This window comes from Clinocottus analis, unplaced genomic scaffold, assembly GCF_023055335.1.
Source record: "Clinocottus analis isolate CAN_PGR_092001 unplaced genomic scaffold, fCliAna1.0.p SCAF_73, whole genome shotgun sequence".
NCBI lineage: Eukaryota > Metazoa > Chordata > Actinopteri > Perciformes > Cottidae > Clinocottus > Clinocottus analis.
This window is the reverse complement of record NW_027176233.1, coordinates 25,001-50,000: the sequence shown is the minus strand read 5'-3', so window position 1 is coordinate 50,000 and position 25,000 is coordinate 25,001. Positions and strand designations below refer to the sequence as shown.

The window sequence follows — 25,000 nt, the reverse complement described above, 5'->3', positions numbered from 1 at the left end:
AAATATTCTAATTCTGTTCTTTCAGTGAGTCAGAGGTCATGGAACAGGAAGTGAAGCGTAATGCAGAGACTACCACATTAAAAGAAACAGCGGACCTGTGATTCACTTGATGGTGAAACATCGCAGAAGATGTGAGTGAATCTGCTTCACTTCTCTTTGTGCTGAAGAGCTGAAGACGCCTTCATCCTATTTAAGGACGCGTCCAAACCGGGTTTATTTAAAGCAGGTTTGTGTTTGAAGGAAGGAAGTAGAAAGAGGAAGACGATGCGCGGCTCAGGAACGTTTAAGCGCTTCGCTCACAAATGGAAGTTACAGTTCTTTGTTTTTTTGGGCGCTCCGATGTGACGACGGGAATGTTCTGCAGCCGGAGGACACGTTGGAGTCAGCGTCGCTTTCTTTTAGTCACGAGTCAGCAGCCCAAACATTCAAGCCTTCAAACATTCAATCATTCAATCATTTAAACCTTCAATCATTTAAACCTACAATCATTTAAACCTACAATCCTTTTAACCTTCAAACATTCAATCATTTAAACCTTCAAACCTTCAAACCTCCAAACATTCAATGCTTCAATCCCCAAACATTCAACCCTTTAAACCTCCAAACCTTAAACCTTCAAACCTTCAATCCTCCAAACATTCAATCATTTAAACCATCAAACCTCCAAACATTCAATGCTTCAAACCTTCAAACATTTAAACCTTCAATCATTTAAACCTCCAAACTTCAAACCTCCAATCTTCCAAACATTCAATCATTTAAATCTTCAAACCTTCAATCGTTCAAACCATAAAACCTTCAAACCTTCCAGCCTTCAATTATTCAATCATTTAAACCGTCAAACCTCCAAATCTCCAAACCATAAAACCTTCAATCTTTCAATTCTTCAAACCTTCCATCCTTCAATCATCCAAAACTTCAATCCTTAAATCCTTTAAACCTTCAACCCTCCAATCATTCAATCCTTCAATTATTTAAACCTTCAATCCTTCAAGCTATCAAACTTTCTAACGTGTAATCCTTCAAACCTCCAATCTTTCAATCCTTCAATTCTTTAAACCTTCAAACCTCCTCTAACTTTATCCAGAATAACAATGTCATCCTGACAAAGACAACCGCTGAGAACCTGCTCACATGGGCTTCGACAGACCGGTGGACTTGTAGGACTTGTTGGACCTGTGGACCCTTCACACGGTGTCCATGTGTTGGCCTCCAGTCCTTTGTTCCACTTCTAGAAACTTCAGAACATGCTTTGAAGCCATGCGGGTTCACTTGTTTTCGCCGCAGCCGATAGAAAATAAATGCCTGTACTTCTCAGGAGCGCTCCCAGACTGTGAGCTGCAGACGACCCGGCTGCCCGGTGCAGCCGGTGCCGGACAAAGGGAGCGTTTAGAGAGGACAATCCACTCCACCCGTCAGCGGCCGCCGCATGCGGCGCTGCTCGTTCCTTTGTGGCCGGCGTGAAAGGGAAGCCTGGAGCCGTGAATGCAGCGCTGCTGGACGGCCTCATCACGCTATCACAGGCCCGGCAGACACAAGGCTGTGGAGCCACGCTGAGACTTTACTTAGCGCTGAAATCTCTCTTTAATGCATCCGAACAACACTTTCACGCAGGTAAGAAATGCCACAGAGGCCCTCCCCGCTTTCTTATATTCTCTATTGTGTGCAGCCGGAGGATCTGCAGAGCTCCTCAGCCTGTGTTTAGGCGGTTAAAAGGCTTCTTTATGTCGGCAGCCTCCATCTGAAGTCCTGAGGAAGCCTCCGGCGCAAAAAGACTGACTGAAGCACTCTGAGCGTCTCACTTTGAGACTCTTTGCTTTCAGCCTCCGTCGAGATTTCTGTTGTTAACCAGCTTGAATATCAGGATCGCGCTCAGAGTTTGTCCACGTTGAGATGACGGTGACAACCTGCAGCATCCCATTTAAAAACCTATTTTTAGGCCCTTTCCTCGAAAATTGCAAACCCAAACTATGAAGGTTGAATTTCTGCAGCCACTAGAGCTGTTTAATAATGTTGTGTTATAATAAAAGGAACACATGTGAGATGTTCAGATGTGTAAATATCAGTCTACGTGTTTCTGGTTAAGAGGAAATGAAGATGACACACAGAAAGAAATGAAAAGGTTTCAGGTCCAACTATAAAAAAATGACTTTCAGGATGATTATTAGTTTAAATTGATGCAGCTGTAAAGTCCGACTCTAACACACCATAACACAACCACAGCAGAACAAAGTAAGAGAGGGTTTAGTACAGAGAACATTCAGGCGAGGACTGAACAATTTTAATTTTCGCACATTTGCGCACATCTGTGACATACCTTTAACATCTTTAACGTGTCTTACTTAAGGATGTATGGTACTTAGCCTAAGTGACAGTCAGTTGTGTTGTTTCTTTTGTCTAAATAAAAGCTTCTGAAAGAACTTCTCTGGGAACAACAGAACATCGAAGCTGCATTAACCGTCGTTTCATATCAGCCTCTATGCAGACGACATCATACTGTATCACTGCATTGACTTCTTTACGTTGTTTTATTAAAGCGTCAGTCCACAAGCTCCCAGATGATGCCAAATCACGTGACTGGTACCAGACGGGTTTAGTCTCTTTGTCTCTGGTCTGAACTGTTTGCAGATTAAACTTAACTTCTCATTTCATCCTCTGACGTCGGCGGTTTCAGTTCTCTTTGTTTCGCTGCATTTCTTTCCTCAGATGCTCGGTCGTATTTTTGTCTTTTAAAAGCTCAAAAAAGCCGCTCGTGAACCAACTTTCCGACCAGCTCAGTATTGCAGACGTTATTTTGTGTGTTTTCTCGTCAGCGATGAGTTAAGTTGCGCCGCACCCGCTCGCCGCTACGCCTCCAGACTCGTAATCCAGAGCGTGATCGAGCACTAAATCATCTGATCGGACCTGATGGCCGGCGGGGAGGCGGACGACGAGCTTTCCTCCGCTCTGCGTATGGCCTCCGGGTTGTTTCCTCCTCAGCAGGACTCCATCAGAGCCTCCGGCCCGTCAGCGTTCAGAGCAGCTGCTTCTGACTGGTGGCTTTTTATTCTTTCTTCACTTTCTTCCAGAAGACAGTTATTTTTTTTATTTTTTTGACAGAATATGTCTCGACACTCGTCCTCCTGCAGGTTTAGTTCCTGCTTCAGTCAATGTGCCTTCACCTGATATGTGACTTCTGCCGCCTCCGTCAGGTTTTTATGACGTTTCAAGGTGAACTGACATTTTTTAATCTGTGCGGTTATTTTATGGCGACCCCTCTCAGAGCTCTGATGGAAGGGGAACTATGTGATGTGGACTCGGACTTCATCTTTTCCTCATATTCAGCATTGATTAAATTCAGAATTAGTAATCACAATCATAGTGCAATATTATATAAATATATAAGAAACAGATAACATGACTTCAAACAAGTATATTAAAGAAATGAGCATTTTAATAAGATATATTGCATTAAATTATGAGGTATTATAGCTGGATAGGAGTTGACGTGAGGCGTCTCAATCAAGTGGACTTTGAGTTATTCACGGTAAGAAGAGAAGATATGAATTATTTATCCGCTTATTAAATATACTTTTTATATAATCGGCTTAAATCGGCACCTCTCAAGATCATCAAGTATTATTTTATATCTTCTTAAAAACAACGTTGACTATAACATATTATTATATTCATATATTCCAGTAGGTTTAACGTCTATTTCTTGTCTAGGAGATAAGATTTTTTTATGGACAAAATATTTAAATTTGTGATAGTGTCGGTTGGGAGGTTTTCTGTGTCCAGCTGTTGTGCTAAGCTAAGCTAAGCTAAGCTGTAGCCTTACATCCATTCTCATCACACTGTGTAACTGCTCTAAACAAAACTCCTTGTTGTGATAACTCTTAAAAACCGATTGCTTCAAATGTTTAAAACGTTTTAGGATAAAGTTTGAGAAGCTCAAACACCAGCCGAGAGGCCGAGTTCGTCTCCGGCCCCTCCGGAGCCGCCGGCAGCTCGGCTCCGTCCTGACCCTCTGACCTTCTGACCTCTGACCTCTGACCTCCTCTGCTGAGCGTCAGAGACTTTGTCTTGATCTGCAGAACGGCGCTGAGGAAAGGAAGCAGCCGGACGGCGGCTGCATACCAAGCGGCTCGAAGTCGTCCTTGAAGCAGGAGACGTAGATCATGTTCACGGCGTTTATTGCGGCCGCATTTGGATATTAAATATCTTTAAATATCTCCGGCAGGTCGGAGAGAAGAAGAGGAGGAACAAGGAGGCGTTGGCGTGCAAACAGAAAGTCATCAATTTTGGAAAAGGCCGGCAGAATATGTCGAACATTCAAGGAGCTTTTAGAGACTCTCTGGTGTTGTCCTCTTGAATGGATGCTCTCTGGTCCTTCTGAGGACTCAGAGTTTACCAGTGAGAGGTCGACGGGTGTCTGAGCGCTTCCTCTTTCATGAGCGTCCATCTTTGTTTTACCTTCTTTCATTCTCTTTGTGCAAAGCCAGAGAGACGCTCACAATCTGCCTTTTGAACGGCGAGAATATGAAACATTTAAAAACGTACATTTCCCTCGAATGGAATGAATTCATCGCGACGTGAAAAACCAATCAGGCTCCTGGAATCCAGCGGCGGCGCCGTCTTCACCGCGTTGACCTCCAGTCTGAGAGCTCGAGGCCGCTGCGTTCATGATTAATAAATGTTTCACCCCTGAACCTGAATCTTTATGCGTTCAGTGTTTCCTTTAGTGGCCTCGTTGTTGTGTCGGTATTTAATATACACCAGGAGCTTCATGTTTTTATGGCTTCACCGTGGACATTACTGCTTTAGATCTTCATCTTCTTTTGGAGGGTTTTGTTCCTCAACTACAATACAAAGAGGAAAAGTGGACGGTGTGCCGACTGGATGGTCTACAAAACCATCGGCTAAGCCTCAGATTCAGAGGCAAAAATGTGGTTTAAAGTGACCAAAAAGTACGTGTTCAAGTACACACACACACACATACAGTCGGCCATTTTGTCTATCACAAGCTAACATCATGCGAGCATTACATTCACTTCTCTTCCTCTCCTCCCACAGCATGCAGCTAGTCTGTGTGTGTGTTTGTATGTCTGTCTATGTATCTATACAAGTATGTGTGTGTCTAAATCATAATGTGTGAAACTGGTTAGCTAATTTGAAGCACCTGTGTCAGACTGATTTTCAGTGGGCGACTGGACTGTGGATTTAATGAAAAAATGTGACTCAGATCGTGAAAATATGGGAATCGGGAGGAGCAGAAGACTTTTGTGAACGTTTCCGTGTCCTTAAATGTTTGTGGGGTTTAGAAATGAGAGCGCGAGGGCGGTTCAGAAAGAGCCCCCGTTTGCTTCTCGAGAGAACATTGTGCTCCGATTTAACGAGTCCAATGGAGTTTGTGTAAGTTTGTGCGATTCCACAACGTTTTGTCAAACGATCGTGTCTGAAGAGTGAAACATTGTGCGACTGAAGACAAAATGAGTTCCTGCTGCTGCCTCTCACTCTGGCAGTCGCCATGTTTCGTGCCATCCCATTGCAGACTTTGAAACGGTCCACATTTCTAAATTTGAACAATGATTACATAAAACAACTGTGCTGTCAAGTAAACTCCAGACTTTTGGTAACGTTTTAAACTTCAAATCTTTTCTCTACGTTAAATTATGGCGAGTCACGACCGGCGCAAAGATGACTGTTTTTTTCACGGCGAAACTGCCATTCAAGTGAATGGGACCTATGCATCGCAGTTTTTTGCGATTTTCTCGAAAACCGCCTGTCGAATCTCTTCGAAAAGTGATAGCGTACGATCCCCCATCGGGCCGCACGTCTTAGTGCATTTTGACGCATGAGCTAGCAACGCCGCGGTAGCAGGAACTCGGCAAAGTTTTGCAGTGTGTCGCCGCTCTGTGAGCCATCGCAAATGACCGTTCTGCTTCTGATCTCAACGTAACTATTTACAGTATTAGGAAGAAGCTCCTCAGAGAGATTAGGAGATTATTAGTTGAGCATATTCATGTTCTTTGAAAAAATATATTTAGCATAAATTTAATTGCTTTTTTCCTTGCAAAAAAATATAAAAACTGCTTTAAAAATCTTGTGTTTGTAAATCGCCTCCAGACACAGGACGCTCCTGACGTGGTGTTAGCGTTCCGTGTTAGCGTTCCGTGTTAGCGTTCCGTGTTAGCGTTCCGTGTTAGCGTTCCGTGTTAGCGTTCCTCGTGCTTCTGGCGCTCCACACTTTGCGTTTCTGTGAAAATAAAAGACGTGAAGGCTCTTGATTCGTCCTCTTCTCTGATTCACGAGGCGTTCAGGCCCAGACGCTCAGAGCTGAGGCTCCTTCAGCTCCTGACAACGCTGCAGACGTCTCCTTTCTCCTACCTCCTTTCTCCTACCTCCTTTCTCCTACCTCCTTTCTCCCTTTTCCTTTCTTTTTCTCGTTTCTCTTATCTTATTTATCTTTACTCCTATCTCCTTTCTTCCTTCCCTTTCCCCCTACCTCCTTCCTCTTTTCTCCTACCTCCTTCATCTTTTCTCCTTTCTCTTTTCTTCCGTCTCCTATCTCCTTTCTCTTTTCTCCTACCTCCTTTCTCCCTTTTCCTTTCTATTTTCTCCTGTCTCGTTTCTTTTATCTTATTTCCCTTTAGTCCTATCTCCTTTCTTCCTTCTCTTTCCTCCTACCTCCTTTCTGTTTTCTCCTTTCTCCTTCATCTTTTCTCCTTTCTCTTTTCTCCTTTCTCCTTCATCCTTTCTCCCGTCTCCTTTCTCCTCCTTCCATATTCACCCACGCTGGAATTACATCCAGTTTCTGCCTCTGGGCCTCGTGTCACCTGGCTTTGATTCAGCGCCGTTGTGACCCACTTCCCAGATCAATGACATCTGGAGGAGGGAGGAGGAAGGAGGGAGGAGGGAGGGAAGGTCGCGGGGAGGTGCTGATGATGTGTAACAAACGCGCCCGGCGGGAGGTAACCTCTGGAGCAGGTAGCGTGGAGGAGGCGCTAAACGACTACGGCTTCCAACTGCGTGTTTCATTATGAACAGATGCTGCCACCATGGGAGGGAGGGAGGAGGAGGAGGAGGAGGAGGAGGAGGAAGGATGGAAGGAAAAGAAGTGATAAAGGAAGGAAGGAGGAGAGGAAAGGAAGGAGGAGAGGATTAGATTAGACTGTAATCCTCCGTCACATGAACTAAACGCTGGAAGCTGCAAGTGAAGTGTGTTTGTGTTAGAAGACTACTACTACTACTACTACTACTACTACTACTACTACTACTACTACTACTACTAGTAAGTCAAAGGGTAGTACTAACATACTCAACATGAATACAAGTACACTTTGTCACATGTGACCGTTGCAGATGTTTCTGTGTGAAGCTGCAGCTGTTTGTAGTTATTGTTGTACTTCAAGTAGTATTTATCGTAGTACTCACGTAGTATTAGTCAGTACTGTTCATCGTTGTACTTCTAGTAGTACTTATCGTCGTACTCATGTACTTTTCATCAACATTCAAACAAACAAACTGAACTTTTCATGTTAATTTGAAGCTGAAATTATTAAAGTTAAAATTCAAATTTGTTTTTAAAGTTTAATATATATATATATATATATATATATATATATATATATATATATATATATATATACATACATATAATATTCATAACGTAAAGTAGAGACAGAGGAGCGTCCGCATCGTTTTCTATCAGCTGACATTTTATTTATTTAAAGTTTGTACACATCCTACAACATAAATATATTTTCACATCACTTTTGTTGTACTTTTTGGCGAAAAACACAAATCCCTGCTTATTTAACCGGTTATTTATAGATAAACATGTTGCTTATCAGTGTTTACGTCTCATGCTTTGATGGATAAAAGCAGCGGATCGTTTATGAAACATTGCTTCTGCATTTAAAAAAACATAAATCTTTTTTATTGTGGCTCTGCAAAACGCTCCTACATTTTTGCTTTTTTGATTAGCTTTTTTTTTTTTTGTCAAGCATCATTTTCTTTCTTTTTTTCCTCCTTCAGCAGCTTTCAATGAACCCTCTTTTGATTGACATCTTGTCCTCCTTTTTGCCCCTCCCCCTTCATTGAGACGTTGCATGGCTTGTGTGTCTGCGCTCGTGTCCTGAGGTTAAGTCGTGCGTATCATCCTCTCGTAGGTGGAGCGTCGCAGAGCGCCGAGCCGGAGAGAGGGCCCGGACATAAAAGACAAAACTAAAGACACAAAGAGCATCTAAAGCTTTTTCCTTTTTTCTTCTTCTTCTTCTTCTTCTTCCTCCACTTTACAAAAAGAAAACAGATTAAGTCCTCCAGCTTTTCTTCTCCTCTCTGCTGCACTTCTGAGGATTCTCTCTCTTCCCTCCTGCCTCTGGTCGTGAGATGCTTTTTTTTTTTTTTTTGCTTCATGTTGCACATTCTTGGTACGATTTTTGGTGTTTTTTCTCACACACACACACACACACACACACACACACACACACACACACACACACACAAAGGCAGATGAAAGAAAAACACTTTTTTCTCTCGTTGGAGTGAAATGTGCAGAATCAGAAGGAGCAGCAGCTGATTGGTTCTTCCCTTCACGTCCCTTTGTAGAACATTCTTGAGGTGGATTTGTACATTTTTTCTTTTTTTGTCGACGCTGCGCTTTTTTTCCGTGTGGATTTAAACCGAAGCCGACGCCCACTCGTCACGATCGCACTGGATTATCGGCTCTTTTTTTGTGTTTTTTTAACCAGCTGTTTTTTGCAGAAACTGTGTTTTTCACTTTCTTCAGTGTCACTTTTTCTTCTTCTTTGTTTTTTTTTCGGGCGATTCGATCTCTTTGCAGACTTTTGGTTTTGGGGTTTGAATATTTTTTGTGTGTTGGTCGCCCTGGTGCCTGTAGTCCACGTGACACGTGACAGTCAGGGTTTTCGGAGGTCAGGGTGAACGCCAGACAATCAGCTGACCCCGCCTCCTCTCAGCGGCCAATAGAAACTCTGCTGGGAACCGTGCTGGAAGCCTATTGGTCGACTTTAGCGAAAACATCTGGCAGCTCTTGTAGCCGAAGAAAAACAAGAACATTGATTCAGTTTCTCCTTGTGTGTTTAGCATAGCTTAGCACAAAGACTTGGAAGCAGGGGGGGGTGAACTGTTAGCATAGCTTAGCACAAAGACTTTGAAGCAGGGGGGGGCGAACTGTTAGCTTAGCTTAGCACAAAGACTTGAAAGCAGGGGCAAACAGTTAGCTTAGCACAAAGACTGGACGCGGGTGCAAACTGTTAGCGTAGCTTCTTCGGAGTAAGAGTCGCCGCTGACAAGCTCATCAAAGAAATGTCAGAAATGCCAAAGATTCGTTCGCAGCGGTTTGAATATTATCTTCAGTTTATTTTCGCGCTCAAACACGCGCGTCATAACACAACATTTCTTTATTTTGTGCGTTTTTGAGCCGTTTTGTTTCCACCGTCGCTCACGTTTGGTCTTTCAGTGAGAACAACTGACACGTGAACGCAGCTCGTTACGTTTTCCTGTTCGACGTCACATAAATCATCCAAACGCAACTAACAGTTCACTATCAAGTGCTGCGCTGCTAGCCTAGCTAAAGCTAGCGCAGAAGCTACGCTCCGATGCTAGCGGTTTCCCTTTACGTCCAGTCTGCGTGCTGCGCCGCTCAAACCGTTCCAGGTATAAAAAACACACAGGCGACGTCACTGAAGATGGAGTCAAGCTCCATCCAGCTAGCCGGGCTAGCTAGCGACTCGGCTAGCGACTCGGCTAGCCTGCCGCGTATTTAAAACCGAGTCCATCTTCCCCCTCCTCGCCTCTCTTCCTGCTCCGCCTCCCTTTCAAACACAAACTGTCGAACACAAAAACGGTTTGCTCTCCTTCCCGTTGACTCGTCCTCAAGTCGGTTCCTCTGCCGACCCGTCAATCAAACCCTCTGCCGACCCGTCAATCAAACCCTCTGCCGACCCGTCAATCAAACCCTCCGAGGACTGAAACTGCCTCCGGACCCTCGTCGGTCGGGTCTCTCCACCGTCTCGTGTCTGTAATAAACTCCGCGTATGTCGGTTAGCGCGGCGGCTTCGTGACGGACGAGTGACCTAAAGCCGGACTAAGTGTGTGTTTATTCTGAACTATAACAGTATGTTTATGGGATATAAAGTTGTGCAATGGTGTGTGAGTATTTGTAGTCATCGCTGGTTTTGCTGTAGGAGTCTCAGCGGCTGCACCTGTGAATGTACTTTGTATTCAGAGGTTTTTATTACAATAAACAAGTGCTGATCTCAGAAAAGATGCCGGTTTAGTTGTTTTTTTAAGAAACCTTTTGTCGAGTGTGTCCGTGAAGAGGTCACGTGACCTCTCGGTGTCTTCATAAAGACACTGAGGGGGGTTTTGTGTGTGTCTGTGTGTGTCTGTGTGTGTGTGTGCATACATGTTGTCATTTTCTGACGATTCCCCCGAGAGACGCTGTAAACGTCTCCAGCTGTTGGATCCAGACGGATCGTCAGGAATCTTTCGCCGGCCGATCAAAAGCCCGACAAGCCGCCGCCTGCAGCGCGGGCTTGTGCTCGTCGTCCGTCTGTGCACGTGCGTCTGTGCACGTGCGACGTCTCGCACGCCGCCTGCAGAGCATGTTCATGGTTCTCAGACGTCTGTGCATTTTAACACAAAACATCCCAACAATCAAACCGAAAGCTTTCACTCTCGATGAGCAGAAAGCCAAACGGGTCACTTAAAAAAAAAACTCATTTAAAAACATGGCGTCCAGCTTCATTAGCAGCACTCACTCATCCCGCCGTGTGGCCTTCAGGGACACCTGGTAATGCATCGTGCAGGTGAACCCGAGTGGAAAACTAAAAGTGGAAAAATGTCAACGTTTTCAAAAACAAGACACTTTTTCTGAAGATGAAAAAGTGGTCTATTGCTCCTCAAACACACGGATATTTGCATAATTTGAAGTGAGATAATACAGTAAAGCTTGTGAGTGTTTGGTTAAAAAACTTTTTTTTAAATATCTATTTTATTTATGGATCATAACTTATCACAAAATGCATCATATCTCTGACATACAAGTTTTTTTTTAAGCTCTGATCCCACCAGAAATGCCTTAACTTACTTCCTGGACCTTGAACGCGCCTCAAACCACAACATATATATACTCCTCTGTGATTGGTCAGCGGTTTTGGAGCTGTGACCACGACTCCAGGTGAACTTAATCCTCCCATGATGCATTGCTCCATGTGTTCAAATGCTCCAGTAATGTTTTTCAAGAAAAAAAAGATGGCGTCTACTCCTTTTTATATGTGGTTTATTCTGTTCGGGGTCAATCAGGGCTACACACACACACACACACACACACACACACACACACAAACACACACACACACACACACAACAGATGAGACAGTAATGAGGAAGCGAACCGACCAATCAGGGTTTGAAAGAACCAACAATGAGCCAATCAGAGGCAGCGGAGACGAACACTCAGGATGAGTTCAGGTTTCAGGACGCGAGACTCTGCATCCTATTCAAATATCCCTGTTCGTGCACGACCTTGATGACTGTGTGTGTGTGTGTGTGTGTGTGTGTGTGTGTGTGTGTGTGTGTGTGTGTGTGTGTGTGTGCTGAGGGCAGCTCTGCTCTCTGGTTTTTCTGCAAGAGTTCCAAGTTGTGGTCTTTTTTACCTTATCTTTAGTGGTAAATAAAGAGCTAAAGATGTCTTGTGTGTGTGTGTGTGTGTGTGTGTGTGTGTGTGTGTGTGTGTGTGTGTGTGTGTGTGTGTGTGAGAACCGGTCCATACTTAGTGCTGCTGTTATATTTTAATTAAAGCCGAACTGCGGGCTTAATTACTGCCATGATAAACAACACCTCTCTCTCTCTCTCTCTCTCTCTCTCTCTCTCTCTCTCTCTCTCTCTCTCTCTCTCTCTCTCTCTCTCTCTCCCCCACTCTTGTCATCAAAGCACCGACAAAACTCGCCCAGATGTAGACACACACACACACACACACACACACACACACACACACACACACACACACACACACACACACACGGAGCCTGCGGTCGTCTCGGTGGTGCAGCAGAACTGTGTTTATGGCTGTTAATGAAAACTGAGGCCGAAGTCCCAGAATCCCAACGCTAATCACCATCCAACTCTCTGGACAGGAGGGGGGGGGGCACGACACACACACACACACACACACACACACACACACACACACACACACACACACACACACACACACACACACACACACACACGACACATTCATGTCTGTACATGCAGAAGCAGGTGAAGGGTGAGTTTGTGGAGACGCAGCCGTCCATCTTCCTTCTTGCATATTAATGTGTGTGTGTGTGTGTGTGTGTGTGTGTGTGTGTGTGTGTGTGTGTGTGTGTGTGTGTGTGTGTGACCAGTAGCAACTCGTTGATGCAGAAAACAGAAACACAAAAAGTGTGATGAACCGTGTGACTTCATGCGTTCAGTGTTTGTGTCCACGAGGCTCAGAGGAGATACAGGAGGAATGAAGCAGGGAGCAGTATTAAAGGAGTATTTCAAGTATTAAAGTATTAAAGGAGTATTAAAGGAGTATTTCAAGTATTTGAGGAGTATTTTAATGAGTATTAAAGCATTAAAGGGGTATTAAAGTTTTATATAAATATGTAAAGTATTTAAAGGAGTGTGACTGGAGGAATAAAGTATTAAAGGAGTATTTCAAGGAGTAATAAATGAGTATTTAAAATATTCTATTCAAGGAGTATTTAAAGGAATATTTAAAGTATTAAAGGAGTATTTAAAGGAGTATTTGGTATTCAAAACCTAACTGACTAGTTTTGAGGACCTTCATCAATTCACACATTAATAGTTATTTTTATTGAAAATTCAACTACAAGTGTGTCCAATAAATCATTGAGTTAAAAGTTAATAACTGAGAAGTCAACAGGAAACAAATCAACTTAATTGTAAAATACAAAAATCCTCCTCCTCTTCATCCTCTTCATCCTCCTCTTCATCCTCCTCCTCGTCGTGTTTCCTGGCGGCTGTAACTTCACACCTTCAGTGTGAGCTCGTCAGAGCGAAGAGGTGAAGTTTATTCTGAGATAACTGTGTGATCGTTATTATAATTACATCAGTCACATCTCAGGTGTGTTCACCTCCAGCTTCACCTGGAAGGACTTAGCATCGACGCTAATTAGCCCCCGAGGTGACAAAATGTTATTTTATGTTTATTCGCATTAGACGTTAAATGAAACTATCTGCTGCTGCCACACGACGACCTCATGGTGGTGACTCACCAACGAGGTCAACGAGGTCAACAGAGGTCAATGAGGTCAACGGACCGTCCTCCATACAATGCCTAGAAAAATCTTGTTTGTTATGTTTTGCCTTTTCTCAATCCAATGCTGTGTCTTGAGCCTCAACGACAGCCCACAGACTCACAACGCAGCTTTTTGTGTAAAGATTTTGACCTAAAGAATCAGAAGATGAGCAACACATCACAATGAAACAAAGCAGTGGCCTGTTAGGAGTCAAAAAACTGTGTCGTTCGCTTCAAAAGTGGAAAAATGACTTAGTGGAACCTGATGGTCCACCGTACGGAAGCTTCACGTAAGGACTTCAACTTTTGTACTTCCTGATTTTTTTCGTTGGTTCTCGAAAGGTAAAAAAACCCAAAAAGATTCAGTAAATTGAAGTGAAATGAAACACAAAGCAGAACACGGACACACAGGAGTGTGTGTGTGTGTGTGTGTGTGTGTGTGTGTGTGTGTGTGTGTGTGATACAGCCGTGCCACAGGTTGTGCTCGCCGTCCTCGTGGCACCTTTCGTTGTGTGCGCTTGGCGGCTACTCCTCTGCTAACTCCGCGTTGAGTCGCTAACCCAATTAGCATCGAGGCGGTCAGCTGCTTTAGGACCCTGAAGGGGCGGGGCCTTGCTCAACATGGCTACGGCTGGCCGCTAACAGCTAGAAGCTAACAGCGCTAAAAGCACAAAGAGGAGCTCTGAATACAGACTTGACTCTCTGATCATGTGACTTTCCTCCTCGACATCTTCACAGAAATGATTTATGAAATATTAACGATGTGAGTGTCGAATGCGCAGCAGCACACGTCTGAAGAAAAGCGCCGCTGCACAAGATCCCCGAAGAAGCAGAACAAGAAAAAGGCGAAAATGCCAAATCGACAAAAAAAACCCTCCTGGATTATTCGCAGCAGTAACGTTTCATGGAGCCGAGGAAAACAACGAAATATGAATCCAAAACCAAAACGCAAAGGAAACTTCCAGCTGAGCGCTGACTCGGCTGGTTTCCTTCACCCAGCGCGCCTGAAGGCGGCGCCGAGGGTTCATGGAGCTCGCACAGCGCCGGCCGGCCGGAGAGCAGCGGCCGAGCGGGAAGCACTTCCTCCTCCGCGGAGGCTCGTCTTCCTCGTGGCAGGAAGCAGTTTCCACCTCGTTCCAGCGATGAAGAAGTTTATCGGCCAAAACTAAACCATGAATTAGATTCATTTTTATTTTCCTCCATTTGGCTTCAGACCCGCCAGCCGGTCCACGACTCATTTAGTCCTCGATGCCACCTGAAACTCCATGATGAGGACCAGGACCACCAGGACCAGGACCACCAAGACCAGGACCAGAACCACCAGGACCAGAAAGCAGGAACAAGGAACAAGGAAGCAGAACCAGAACAATAACTACAACCAGAACTAGAACCAGAACCAGGAACCAGGACAGGAAACCAGGGACCAGGAACTAGAACCAGGACCAGGAACCAGGACTACCAGGAACCAGGACCACCAAGAACCAGAGCCAGAACCAGAACCAAAACTAGAACCAGAACCAGGAACCAGCACAGGAAACCAGGAACTAGGACCAGGAACCAGGACTACCAGGAACCAGGACCACCAGGAAACAGAACCAAAACTAGAACCAGAACCAGGAACCAGGACCACCAGGAACCAGGAAGAAGGAACCAGAACCAAAACTAGAACCAGAACCAGGAACCAGGATGAAGGAACCAGAACCAAAACTAGAACCAGAACCAGGAACCAGGACCAAAACTAGAACCAGGAACCAGGACCAAAACTAGAACCAGGAACCAGGACCAGAACCAGAACCAGGAACCAGGATCACCAGGAAGAAGGAACCAGGACCACCAGGAACCAGAACCAGAACTAGAACCAGAACCAGGAACCAGGAATGAGTCAAGCGACGTTAGCTAAAGTATCTTCTGAACCACGACGTTGATTAACTCAATTTAAATTGCTGAAATACAGCAAAGCATTGTGGGAAGAGTTCTGTCCGAACAGAAAGAATGAAACCCACGTTTAGGTTTATGTCATCACATGAACCTCGTGGCCTCGCCGTCACTTCCGGGCGGCGGCCGTAACGTTTCACCAGATCTTTATGAAGTCATATTTCAATAAAAGACTCTAAAAGAAACTCCAACCTTCAACTAGAACCCGACAACGTCGCACAAAGACACACACACATCGAGAAAGAACACAAAGCAACACACACTCCCTTTGAGGGTCACACCTGTCCTCCTGTTCGTCACGTCCTCATTTCATTAGGACAAAATAAAATCACGTTTTCTGCTCAAAGCCCAAAAATGAGACGTGAACTGAACGAGTCGCAGTGTGAGATACAGTTCATTTTGGGTAGTATCTCACAGTCGGACGGGAAACATTCCTCCAGAGACTTTTGGACCATTTTGTGTTCTTCTGCTGCCCTCGCTGTTACTGTTTGCAGCAAGCCAACACACACACACACACACACACACACACACACACACACACACACACACACACACACAGCACACACACACACACACACACACACACACACACACACACAGCACACAAGACACAGAGCTTCCAAATAATTAGTGAGCCCAGAAGTCTGCAGCACTGTAGAGCCAGCAGTGTGTGTGTGTGTGTGTGTGTGTGTGTGTGTGTGTGTGTGTGTGTGTGTGTGTGTGTGTGTGTGTGTGTGTGTGTTCAGGTCTGGACCGTCCCCCTTAATGAGGAGACAGAGGACATACTGGTTTATAGAGGAAACCTTCCAAATCCCATTACTGCACTGGTTAGTGTGTGTGTGTCTTTACAAGTTGGAGTGTGTCCTAGTGTGTGGGTGTGTTTGTACATATTGTTGTGTTATTTGGTCTTTGTGAGTCTATATAAGTCTGTGTGTGTGTGTGTGTGTGTGTGTGTGTGTGTGTGTGTGTGTGTGTGTCCCACTCTGTCCTCAGTAAACAGCGACTTCTCATTAAAGCTTTCCGCTCGGCTGCCGGCGAGCGCCGAGTCCTGGAACCTGGATAATCCACTCCCTAACACACACACACACACACACACACACACACACACACACACACACACACACACACACACACACACACACTCTAAAGCCCTTTCCAGCCTGCTGACTTACAGCCCTTGCATCAACTCAACGGTCACCTGGAGGGAGAAAAAGATGGAAGGAGAAGCTGAGATAAGAAGACGAAGGAGGAAGAGGAGGGAGGGAGGGAGAGGAGGGAGGAAGGTCAGGAGAAACATGGGAAAGGGAGGTGGAAACTGAATATTTGCAGCGTTTGAGGTTGAGTAATGAAAGGAAGAGAAAAAGGAGGACAGAGGAAAGGAGGAAGGAAGGTGAGGAAGGGGAGGAAGTGAGGGAGCTAAAGAAGAGAGGAATCGTGAGGAGGAGAGCACCTCCTTCTGATCTCCTCAGTGCTATGAGGTTCATCCTCATTGGTGTAAACAAAAGATCTGGGAGGAGGAAGAGGAGGAGGAGGAGGAGGAGGAGGAGCAGCAGCAGCAGCAGCAGCAGCAGCAGGAGGGAGTGGGTGTACTTGTCGGGTTAATCCTCTCCATTAGCTCCTCTGTGTGCGGTGAGGATTAGCTTGTTGTCTGAGCTGCAGCAGCGAGGGCCAACCAGGGGCCTCCAGGCACGGAGACCCACCACGGGGCCTCCTTCTCCTCCTCCTCTTCCTCGTCCTCCTCTTCCTCGTCCTCCTCCTCCTCCTCCTCTCCATCCTGGAGCTCAGTTAGTTAGTTTGTTCAGCGCGTGGTGCTGAATAGCCAATGAGGGAACAGTTTAGAGGCCCTCCCCTCAATTAACCTCCTGGCATGAGGCACACACACACACACGCTCACACACACACACACACACACAAACACACACACACACACACACACACACACACACACACACACACTCTACTGATAACTCATGCATTGATATGCAAGATACAAAGTCATAAAGCCCAAACACAGATCGGGTCAGGTTGAGGCTGCTGTTCATAATTCATAGCACACAGAGACACACACACACACACACACACACACACACACACACACACACACACACACACACACACACACACACACTGTGAAACACACAGCTTAGCGTAGGATGCTGTATTTACAATTCGGGTCACACAAGCAGAGATAAAAACACACAGAGGCGAACACGGGTCAGTGACGCTGCCGGTGCTTCTAATGCAGAACACACACACACACACACACACACACACACACACACACACACACACACACGCTCTGGACATCGAGCTCCCTGTAGGTGAGCGATGACAAATAAAGTAACAGAAGAAGAAGTCTGAACTTCCTGTTTTGCGATGAGCGGATCACATTTCTGTGTGTGTGTGTGTGTGTGTGTGTGTGTGTGTGTGTGTGTGTGTGTGTGTGTGTGTGTGTGTGTGCGTGCGTGCGTGCGTGCGTGCACGCTCGCGTCACACATAGAGGACAACCAGACGTGTGTGTTGCTCCGGGGCAAATTTTACTTCCTGTAACCCGAAGCGTTTGATAGGTCGAGCTTGTTTCAGTGTGTGTGTTAGTGTGTGTGCGTGTGTGCGTGTGTGTGCGTGCGTGTGTGTGCGTGTGTGTGCCAAAACCTGGGAGGGAAAGCTGAGGGAGAGAAAGTCTGTGACGGACTTCAAACGGCACACAGACAGGCCGGCCTTCACATCACATCTCATCACTCCGGTGCATGTGTGTGTGTGTGTGTTTGTGTGTGTGTGTGTTTGTGTTTGTGGACTTGTGCACAAGTACGAGCACATTTAAATTTGGGTTTGTGTGTGTTTTTGTCGTCTGCAACTAAGAGAGGAAAAGGTTTGGGGACATGGCCGTGTGTGTGTGTGTGTGTGTGTTTATGTGTGTATGTTTGTGTGTGTGTCTGTGTGTGTGTTGCATGGAGGGAAGTGCTGTCCAGAGGGGAGATCTTCTTCTGCTCCAGTTATACCGGTCAGACACCAGCACAGTCCTCCACGGTCCACTTCCTGTTGACCTCTGACCCCTGCTGGCTGAGTTGAGGTCCTAAGGGTTTGTGTGTTTGTGTGTGTGTGTGTGTGTGTGTTTGTGTTGTGTTCCCCTTTTAAACCTCAGAGGCAAAAAACTGAAATTAATGAAGCGAAAACGGAGGACGACTAAATAATTTCCCGTCAGCGTCGACTTCCACTTACAGAAAATAACATTAACAAAATCCCATATATATATATATATATATATATATATATACATATATATATATATATATATATATATATATATATATATAATACACAGCATGTTTCATCACGTTTTGTTTTTTCCAAGCAAGTTTGATCTGTAACGGAGCTTTAACATGTTAGCTAACGGGATATCAAGCTGACTCGCTTGATATCCCGTTAGCTAACATGATCGAGTTGTGTTAGCTAACGTGATATCAAGTTAGCTAACGATTGATATCTTTGTAGAGTTTCTTCACCTCCCAGCTGTTTTTTAAGTTGAAAACGTTAGCTAACGTGATATCAAGCTAGTTAGCTTGATATCACGTTAGCTAACATGTTTGGGTTGTGTTAGCTAACGTGATAGCAAGCTCGTCAGCTTGATATCACTTTAGCTAGCATGTTTTGGGTTGTGTGTTGGCGTTAAAGTTGACGCGTCACATCAAAGATGATATATTGCAAAGATCACAACATCACCTTTTCTCCTCCTATCACTCCCAACTCTGAAATGCTGGCTGGCCACACACACACACACACACACACACACACACACACACACACACACACACACACACACCACACACACACACAGGTCTTGTTTTGTGACATGTCACGAACAGAACAAGGAGCACAAGCAGCAGATGAATCTCTGATGAGAATAATTCTTCTTTTCAAACGCACATGAACCTGAAACTATGAATGAGTGAAAGAAGCAAACGTTCTGACTCCACATTATTTTTGACATGTACTTCTCTGTGTAGAGTACACAAGGTATTAGTACACAGTGTACTCGTTCCCGGCAGCCGCTCATATTGCTCCGCTCTTAATGTTCTTCTGTGTTTTCCCTCCGACGCTGCGACCTCACAATCTCACCGCAGGGACCTGGAACAGTGTTTGTGCGTGTGTTTGTGTGTGTGTGTGAGTGTGTTTGTCTGTGTATATGTGTCTGTGTATATGTGTGTGTGTTATACAGCCGTGCCACAGATTGTGCTTGCCGTCGTGGCACTGGCGTTGCGTCCGCTCGGCGGCTACACCTCCGCTGACCGCCTCGCTGCTAATTGGTTAAGCGACGTTGAGTCACTTAACCAATTAGCATCGAGGCGGTCAGCTGCTTAAGGACCCTGAAGGGGCGGGGCCTTGCTCAACATGGCCACGGCTGGCCGCTAACAGCTAGCGCTAAAAGAACAAAGAGCGGCTCTGATAACAGACTTGACTCTCTGATCATGTGACTTTCCTCCTCGACATCTTCACAGAAATGATTTATGAAATATTAACGATGTGAGTGTCGAACAGAACACCTTCAGTCGCATGTAGTGGTGCTAGCTTGCAGTTAGCTCGTTGTTAGCATGTGGAAGGAGAACACGTGATGGTTGACGTTGTGGAAAATGCATCTCACTGTGAGCCAATACTGTAGTACAATAATGTAGTAATGTAGTACTATAATGTAGTAATGTAGTACTATAATGTAGTAATGTAGTACTATAATGTAGTAATGTAGTACTATAATGTAGTAATGTAGTACTATAATGTAGTACATTATACGGAGGTTGATTGTGTGTGTGAAACAATAAGAGAGAGTGTTTGATCACAAACACTCCACCTCGCTCGCCCTCGTCTACCACTCAGAACTGCTTCACACACACACACACACACACACACACACACACACACACACACACACACACACACACACACACACACACACACACACACACACAAACACTCTTCACAGTGATTTGATACCGATTTCTTTCCCTCAATCAGTTTCTGAGACGCTCTCTCTCTCTCTCTCTCTCTCTCTCTCTCTCTCTCTCTCTCTCTCTCTCTCTCTCTCTCTCTCTCTCTCTCTCTCTCTCTCTCTCTCTCTCTCTTTCTCTCTCTCCTTTGTAATTGGATCCCTGGCCTGCGTTTGCGTGGGCGGGAGCCAATAAGGGGCTTGGCTTCAGGATGGGGGCGGGGTCTGATTTGCATATTTAAGGAGTTTTTTATGCAGGCGGCAAGCGAGCATGTGGTTCTGTTTCTGTCAGAGAGACATCTTCCTCTTCCTCCTCTTCTTTCTCTTCCTCCTTCGTACAGAACAAACTGTAACTATTAAGATATTGTAAAAAGTTTTCAGGATGCCGCTTTCTGCTTTTTATTTATTTATTATTTGTATTTCATCAAACAGGACGAAGAAGAAAAAAAAGAGAGAAGAAGAAGAAAGAAGAAGTCGTCTTATTTTCTCCAGGATTGTTTTTTCTTCTTCTTCTTTTTTTCTCTTCTAATCTGCGATGCAAAAGAATTAAAGCATGGAGCCGAGCTGTTATCTCCTGAACGCAGAGAGAGAGAGAGAGAGAGAGGGAGAGAGAGAGAGAGAGGGAGAGGAGAGAGAGAGAGAGAGAGAGAGAGAGGGAGAGAGAGAGAGAGAGAAGGAGAGGGAGAGGGAGAGGGAGAGGGAGAGAGAGAGAGAGAGAGAGAGAGAGAGAGAGAGAGAGAGAGAGAGAGAGAGAGAGAGAGAGAGAGAGAGAGAGAGAGAGAGGGGGGAGAGGGAGAGAGAGAGGGAGAGAGAGAGAGAGAGAGAGAGAGAGAGAGAGAGAGAGAGAGAGAGGGAGAGAGAGAGAGAGAGAGAGGGAGAGAGGGAGAGAGAGAGAGAGAATAGGCGCGAGCTGAATAATGAATCAAACGCACCCCGAGAGCCTCTTCTAGTTTCCTCTTCTTGGCCTTAATATGGAGTCCTCTTTTTCCTTCTCCTCCTTTTCCTCCTCCTCCTCTTCCTCCTCCTCCTCTTCCTCCTCTTCTTCCTCCTCCTCCTCCTCCTCTCTGACTGATGTTGTGTAGCTGTCGCTCGCCCGCTGTCTCTCTGCATAATGTCGACCGAGCGACTGGCGGCTGCCGTCTGATCCGAGCAGCTGGCCGGCTCCCGGTGCATGCTGGGTAGCCGGTCGCTCCACACGTCGGGAGGAGTTTGTTAAAACTGTGAACTTAATCCGGGCGTCCAGCTGGGCCTCGACCCGATGCTGCAGGAGACGCTCCACACCTGAGGAGGGGAAACATGCGGCGGCCTCGCGATGCGGCCGCCGGGTTGAAGGACGAGGTCATAGCAGGAAACAGGAAGTTCCATAACTACTAACTACTCATACATAACTACTCATCTATAACTACTAAAGCATAACTACTCATCTATAACTACTAACTACTCATACATAACTACTCATGCATAACTATAACTACTCATGCATAACTATTCATGCATAACTACTGATGCATAACTACTCATCTATAACTACTCATGCATAACTATAACTACTCATGCATAACTACTAACTACTCATCTATAACTACTAAAGCATAACTACTCATCTATAACTACTAACTACTCATCTATAACTACTAAAGCATAACTACTCATCTATAACTACTAACTACTAACTACTCATGCATAACTACTAACTACTCATCTATAACTACTAAAGCATAACTACTCATCTATAACTACTAACTACTCATCCATAACTACTCATGCATAACTATAACTACTCATGCATAACTACTCATCTATAACTACTAACTACTCATCCATAACTACTCATGCATAACTATAACTATTCATCTATAACTACTCATGCATAACTATAACTATTCATCCATAACTACTCATGTATATCTATAACTACTCATGCATAACTACTCATCTATAACTGCTCGTGCACCATGATAATAATCATAAAGGGCGCGTGGTTATAATCGTGGTTATTGAGGTTTCTTTGATCTTTCCAGATGATGTCAGACGTCAGTCACAACATCGTGAGGCTCAACCGGCTCCGGTGCTTCAAATAGATGAATATTGAATATTGAATATTGTCGTAATCTGTCGTAATAGTGTCCGTTCATCAGAAGCTTCGTCTGCACCGAAGAGCCTCACAACAGTCTGCGATGAACATTTGAGGACTTCCTGTTCTGATGAGCGAGACAGCTGCTCCTGCAGAGCCCATCGGGATCACGTCGGGGTCACCATTTTATCGGCGGTTCACGGTCTTCAAGGCGGACGTCGTGGCGGTTTAATTCGCAGCACTTTGTCTAAACCCTCCGCCCGCTGACGCTAAACTGGCGGACGAGGAGGACGGCGTGTTACGAAGACGCAGCGGCAGGGACGATGATTATTTGGAAGATGAAAGAAAAGTATAAATAGAGAACAAACAAGCCAACAGATCCGCTTCCTCCCTCCACTTCCTCTCCTGCCGTTACAGATCATAACCGTCGTCACTTGAATGCACACGTTTTAATACGCGCGCATCATCTGTCAGCGCGGACGCTTCTGCAGACGTTTATGTTTATAATCACCGGCTCCGTGTTTATCCGTCCAGCGTTTATCTGTTTGATTTGTTTTGTTCATAACTGACAGAGCGCTTGACGTTTTAATTATTATTTTACAGTTGGTCATTGCTGCTGTGTGTGTGTATTTATATAATATTCATCATGTCGGTCCTGTCTGCTCTTTACCTTCATCCGTCCAGCTGCTTTTATTAAAGTCCTGTGACGCTCACACGCTGATTATGATTATGACTCATCGCCACGCAATTAACTATTATTCAGACACTTTTAGTAAATCTGATTGAAGTCGGAAATTTCAGATTTTGTTCCAGATGAATCGTCTTTTAAGACTTTTATTTTTTGGATTAGAATCTGCATTTCCTTCTCGATCTCTTCTTCTTCTTCTTCTTCTTCTTCTTCTTCTTCTTCTTCTTCTTCTCCTTCTGTTCCTCAGTAATTGGTCTTGCGGTGAGGAGTTTCTCTAAAGAGCGATCTGGATCTCTGGAGGCCGTCCTCGTTACATAAAAGGTCAAATACAAAACACACAAAACAGAGTAATCATGATGTCGTCCTTCCTGTAAATCTCCATATCTAACGAGCGTGGCGGTGACTCTCCACCGGCCGGCTCTGGAGAGCGCCGGCCAATCGGAGCGTCTCCCTCTGAGGCCTCTGAGGCGCTCGCCCCCCCAGCCTGAACATCTGCTCTCAATCTGCCGGGTCTGTGAGCAGCAACCTGCCACAGCCCAAACAGGAAGTGACACGGCAGCAGCCGGTACACCGGCGCTGCCGGAGCAGCCGTCCAAACCAATCAGACGGAACCTGAACTCATCGCGGAGTGTGTTCGGGAGACTCGATCAGCTGCTGCTGACGAGCGCCAACATGGCCGCCAACGAAGATGCTAATATGGCCACTAACATGGTCTGCCAAGATGGCCGCCAAAATAAATGCTTACATGGCCAGCAAAATAGCCGCTAACATGGCCGCTAACATGGTTTGCTAACATGGTTTGCCAACATGGCCATTAACATGGCTGCTAACATGGCCACCAACACGGCCGCTAACATAGATGCTAACATGGCCACCAGCATGACCGCCAACATGGATGGTAACATGGCCGCTAACATGGCCACCAACATGGCCGCCAAAATAAATGCTTACATGGCCGCCAAAATAGCCGCTAACATGGCCACTAACATGGCCACCAACACAGCCGCTAACAAAGATGCTAACATGGCCACTAGCATGACCGCCAACATGGATGGCAACATGGCCGCTAACATGGCTGTTAACATAGCCGCTAACATGGCCACCAACATGGCCGCCAACACGGCCGCTAACAAAGATGCTAACATGGCTGTTAACATAGCCGCTAACATGGCCACCAACACGGCCGCTAAGAAAGATGCTAACGTGGTCACCAGCATGACCGCCAACATGGATGGCAACATGGCCGCCGGAGGACGAGCTGCTGAGCGCAACAACAAAAAACGTCACGTTACTTTCCCGACTTCCTATTGGTTCTTGGGGAGCCGGCCCCTTTTTTTTGTTTGCGACCTCTTTTCTCAAATTTAGACAATTTTTTAGTTTCACGTTTTAAGGCCGTTGCATATGAAACATGCCCGTGTGTCGCATGAAACATTGCAGAACAATCTCAGCTCTATAGATAATGAGGCACCATTGTCATGAGGAACACGTATAAAGAGATATTATGACCCTAAAGCTGAAAAACTGAAGCTCAATTTTGAAGATTCTTCCCATCTCTTGTGAAAACATAACTTTACTCGTGTGGACGATCTGTTTCGGTGATGGTCGTTGGTTTGCAAACGTCTTCGGTTCACAAAAGCAGTGGAACATATGAATGAAATGGTAGATACATGTAAATAAATGTCTCATAGGATGCTGGTTCAGAACCCTCTGGCACTGCAGTGGTTCAAGTCCCGGTGAATCCTCCATGAGGAAGTTACTCATGGAGTCCCACAAGGTTCTGTGCTCGGACCATTTTTATTCACGTTGTATATGCTTCTTTTGGAGAATATTATGACGCACAAAATACACAATATGTAATCTTTTGGAACGCTGCCCTTCGGGTTCTTGTTGTGGAGAACCAGCTGCGTTTGTGTTGCAGAGTGTGTTCATTTTCTTGATTGTCAGGCGGACATTTTGAAATTTAGACGCAACACAAGCAGAGTTACATCCATGTAAATAAGAGAATCTCTTTAATGCGTTTTCATA

The 25,000-nt window shown here is 45.3% G+C and overlaps 1 protein-coding gene across 3 annotated transcripts in view; it reads left to right on the top strand.

Annotated features, from left to right (window-relative positions):
- Nucleotides 1-25,000, top strand: part of LOC137779342 (protocadherin-1-like) — a 111,839-nt gene that overhangs the window by 71,259 nt on the left and 15,580 nt on the right. For 2 of the 3 annotated variants that reach the window (XM_068567002.1, XM_068567003.1), the window contains exon 6: nt 8,154-9,144. The exons of the other annotated variant lie outside the window; for it this stretch is intronic. In XM_068567002.1, the coding sequence (XP_068423103.1) occupies nt 8,154-8,212 (59 nt within the window). In that variant the 3' untranslated portion in view covers nt 8,213-9,144. Of the gene's footprint in view, nt 1-8,153; nt 9,145-25,000 lie in introns of those variants that run through there. 3 annotated transcript variants of the gene reach the window in all.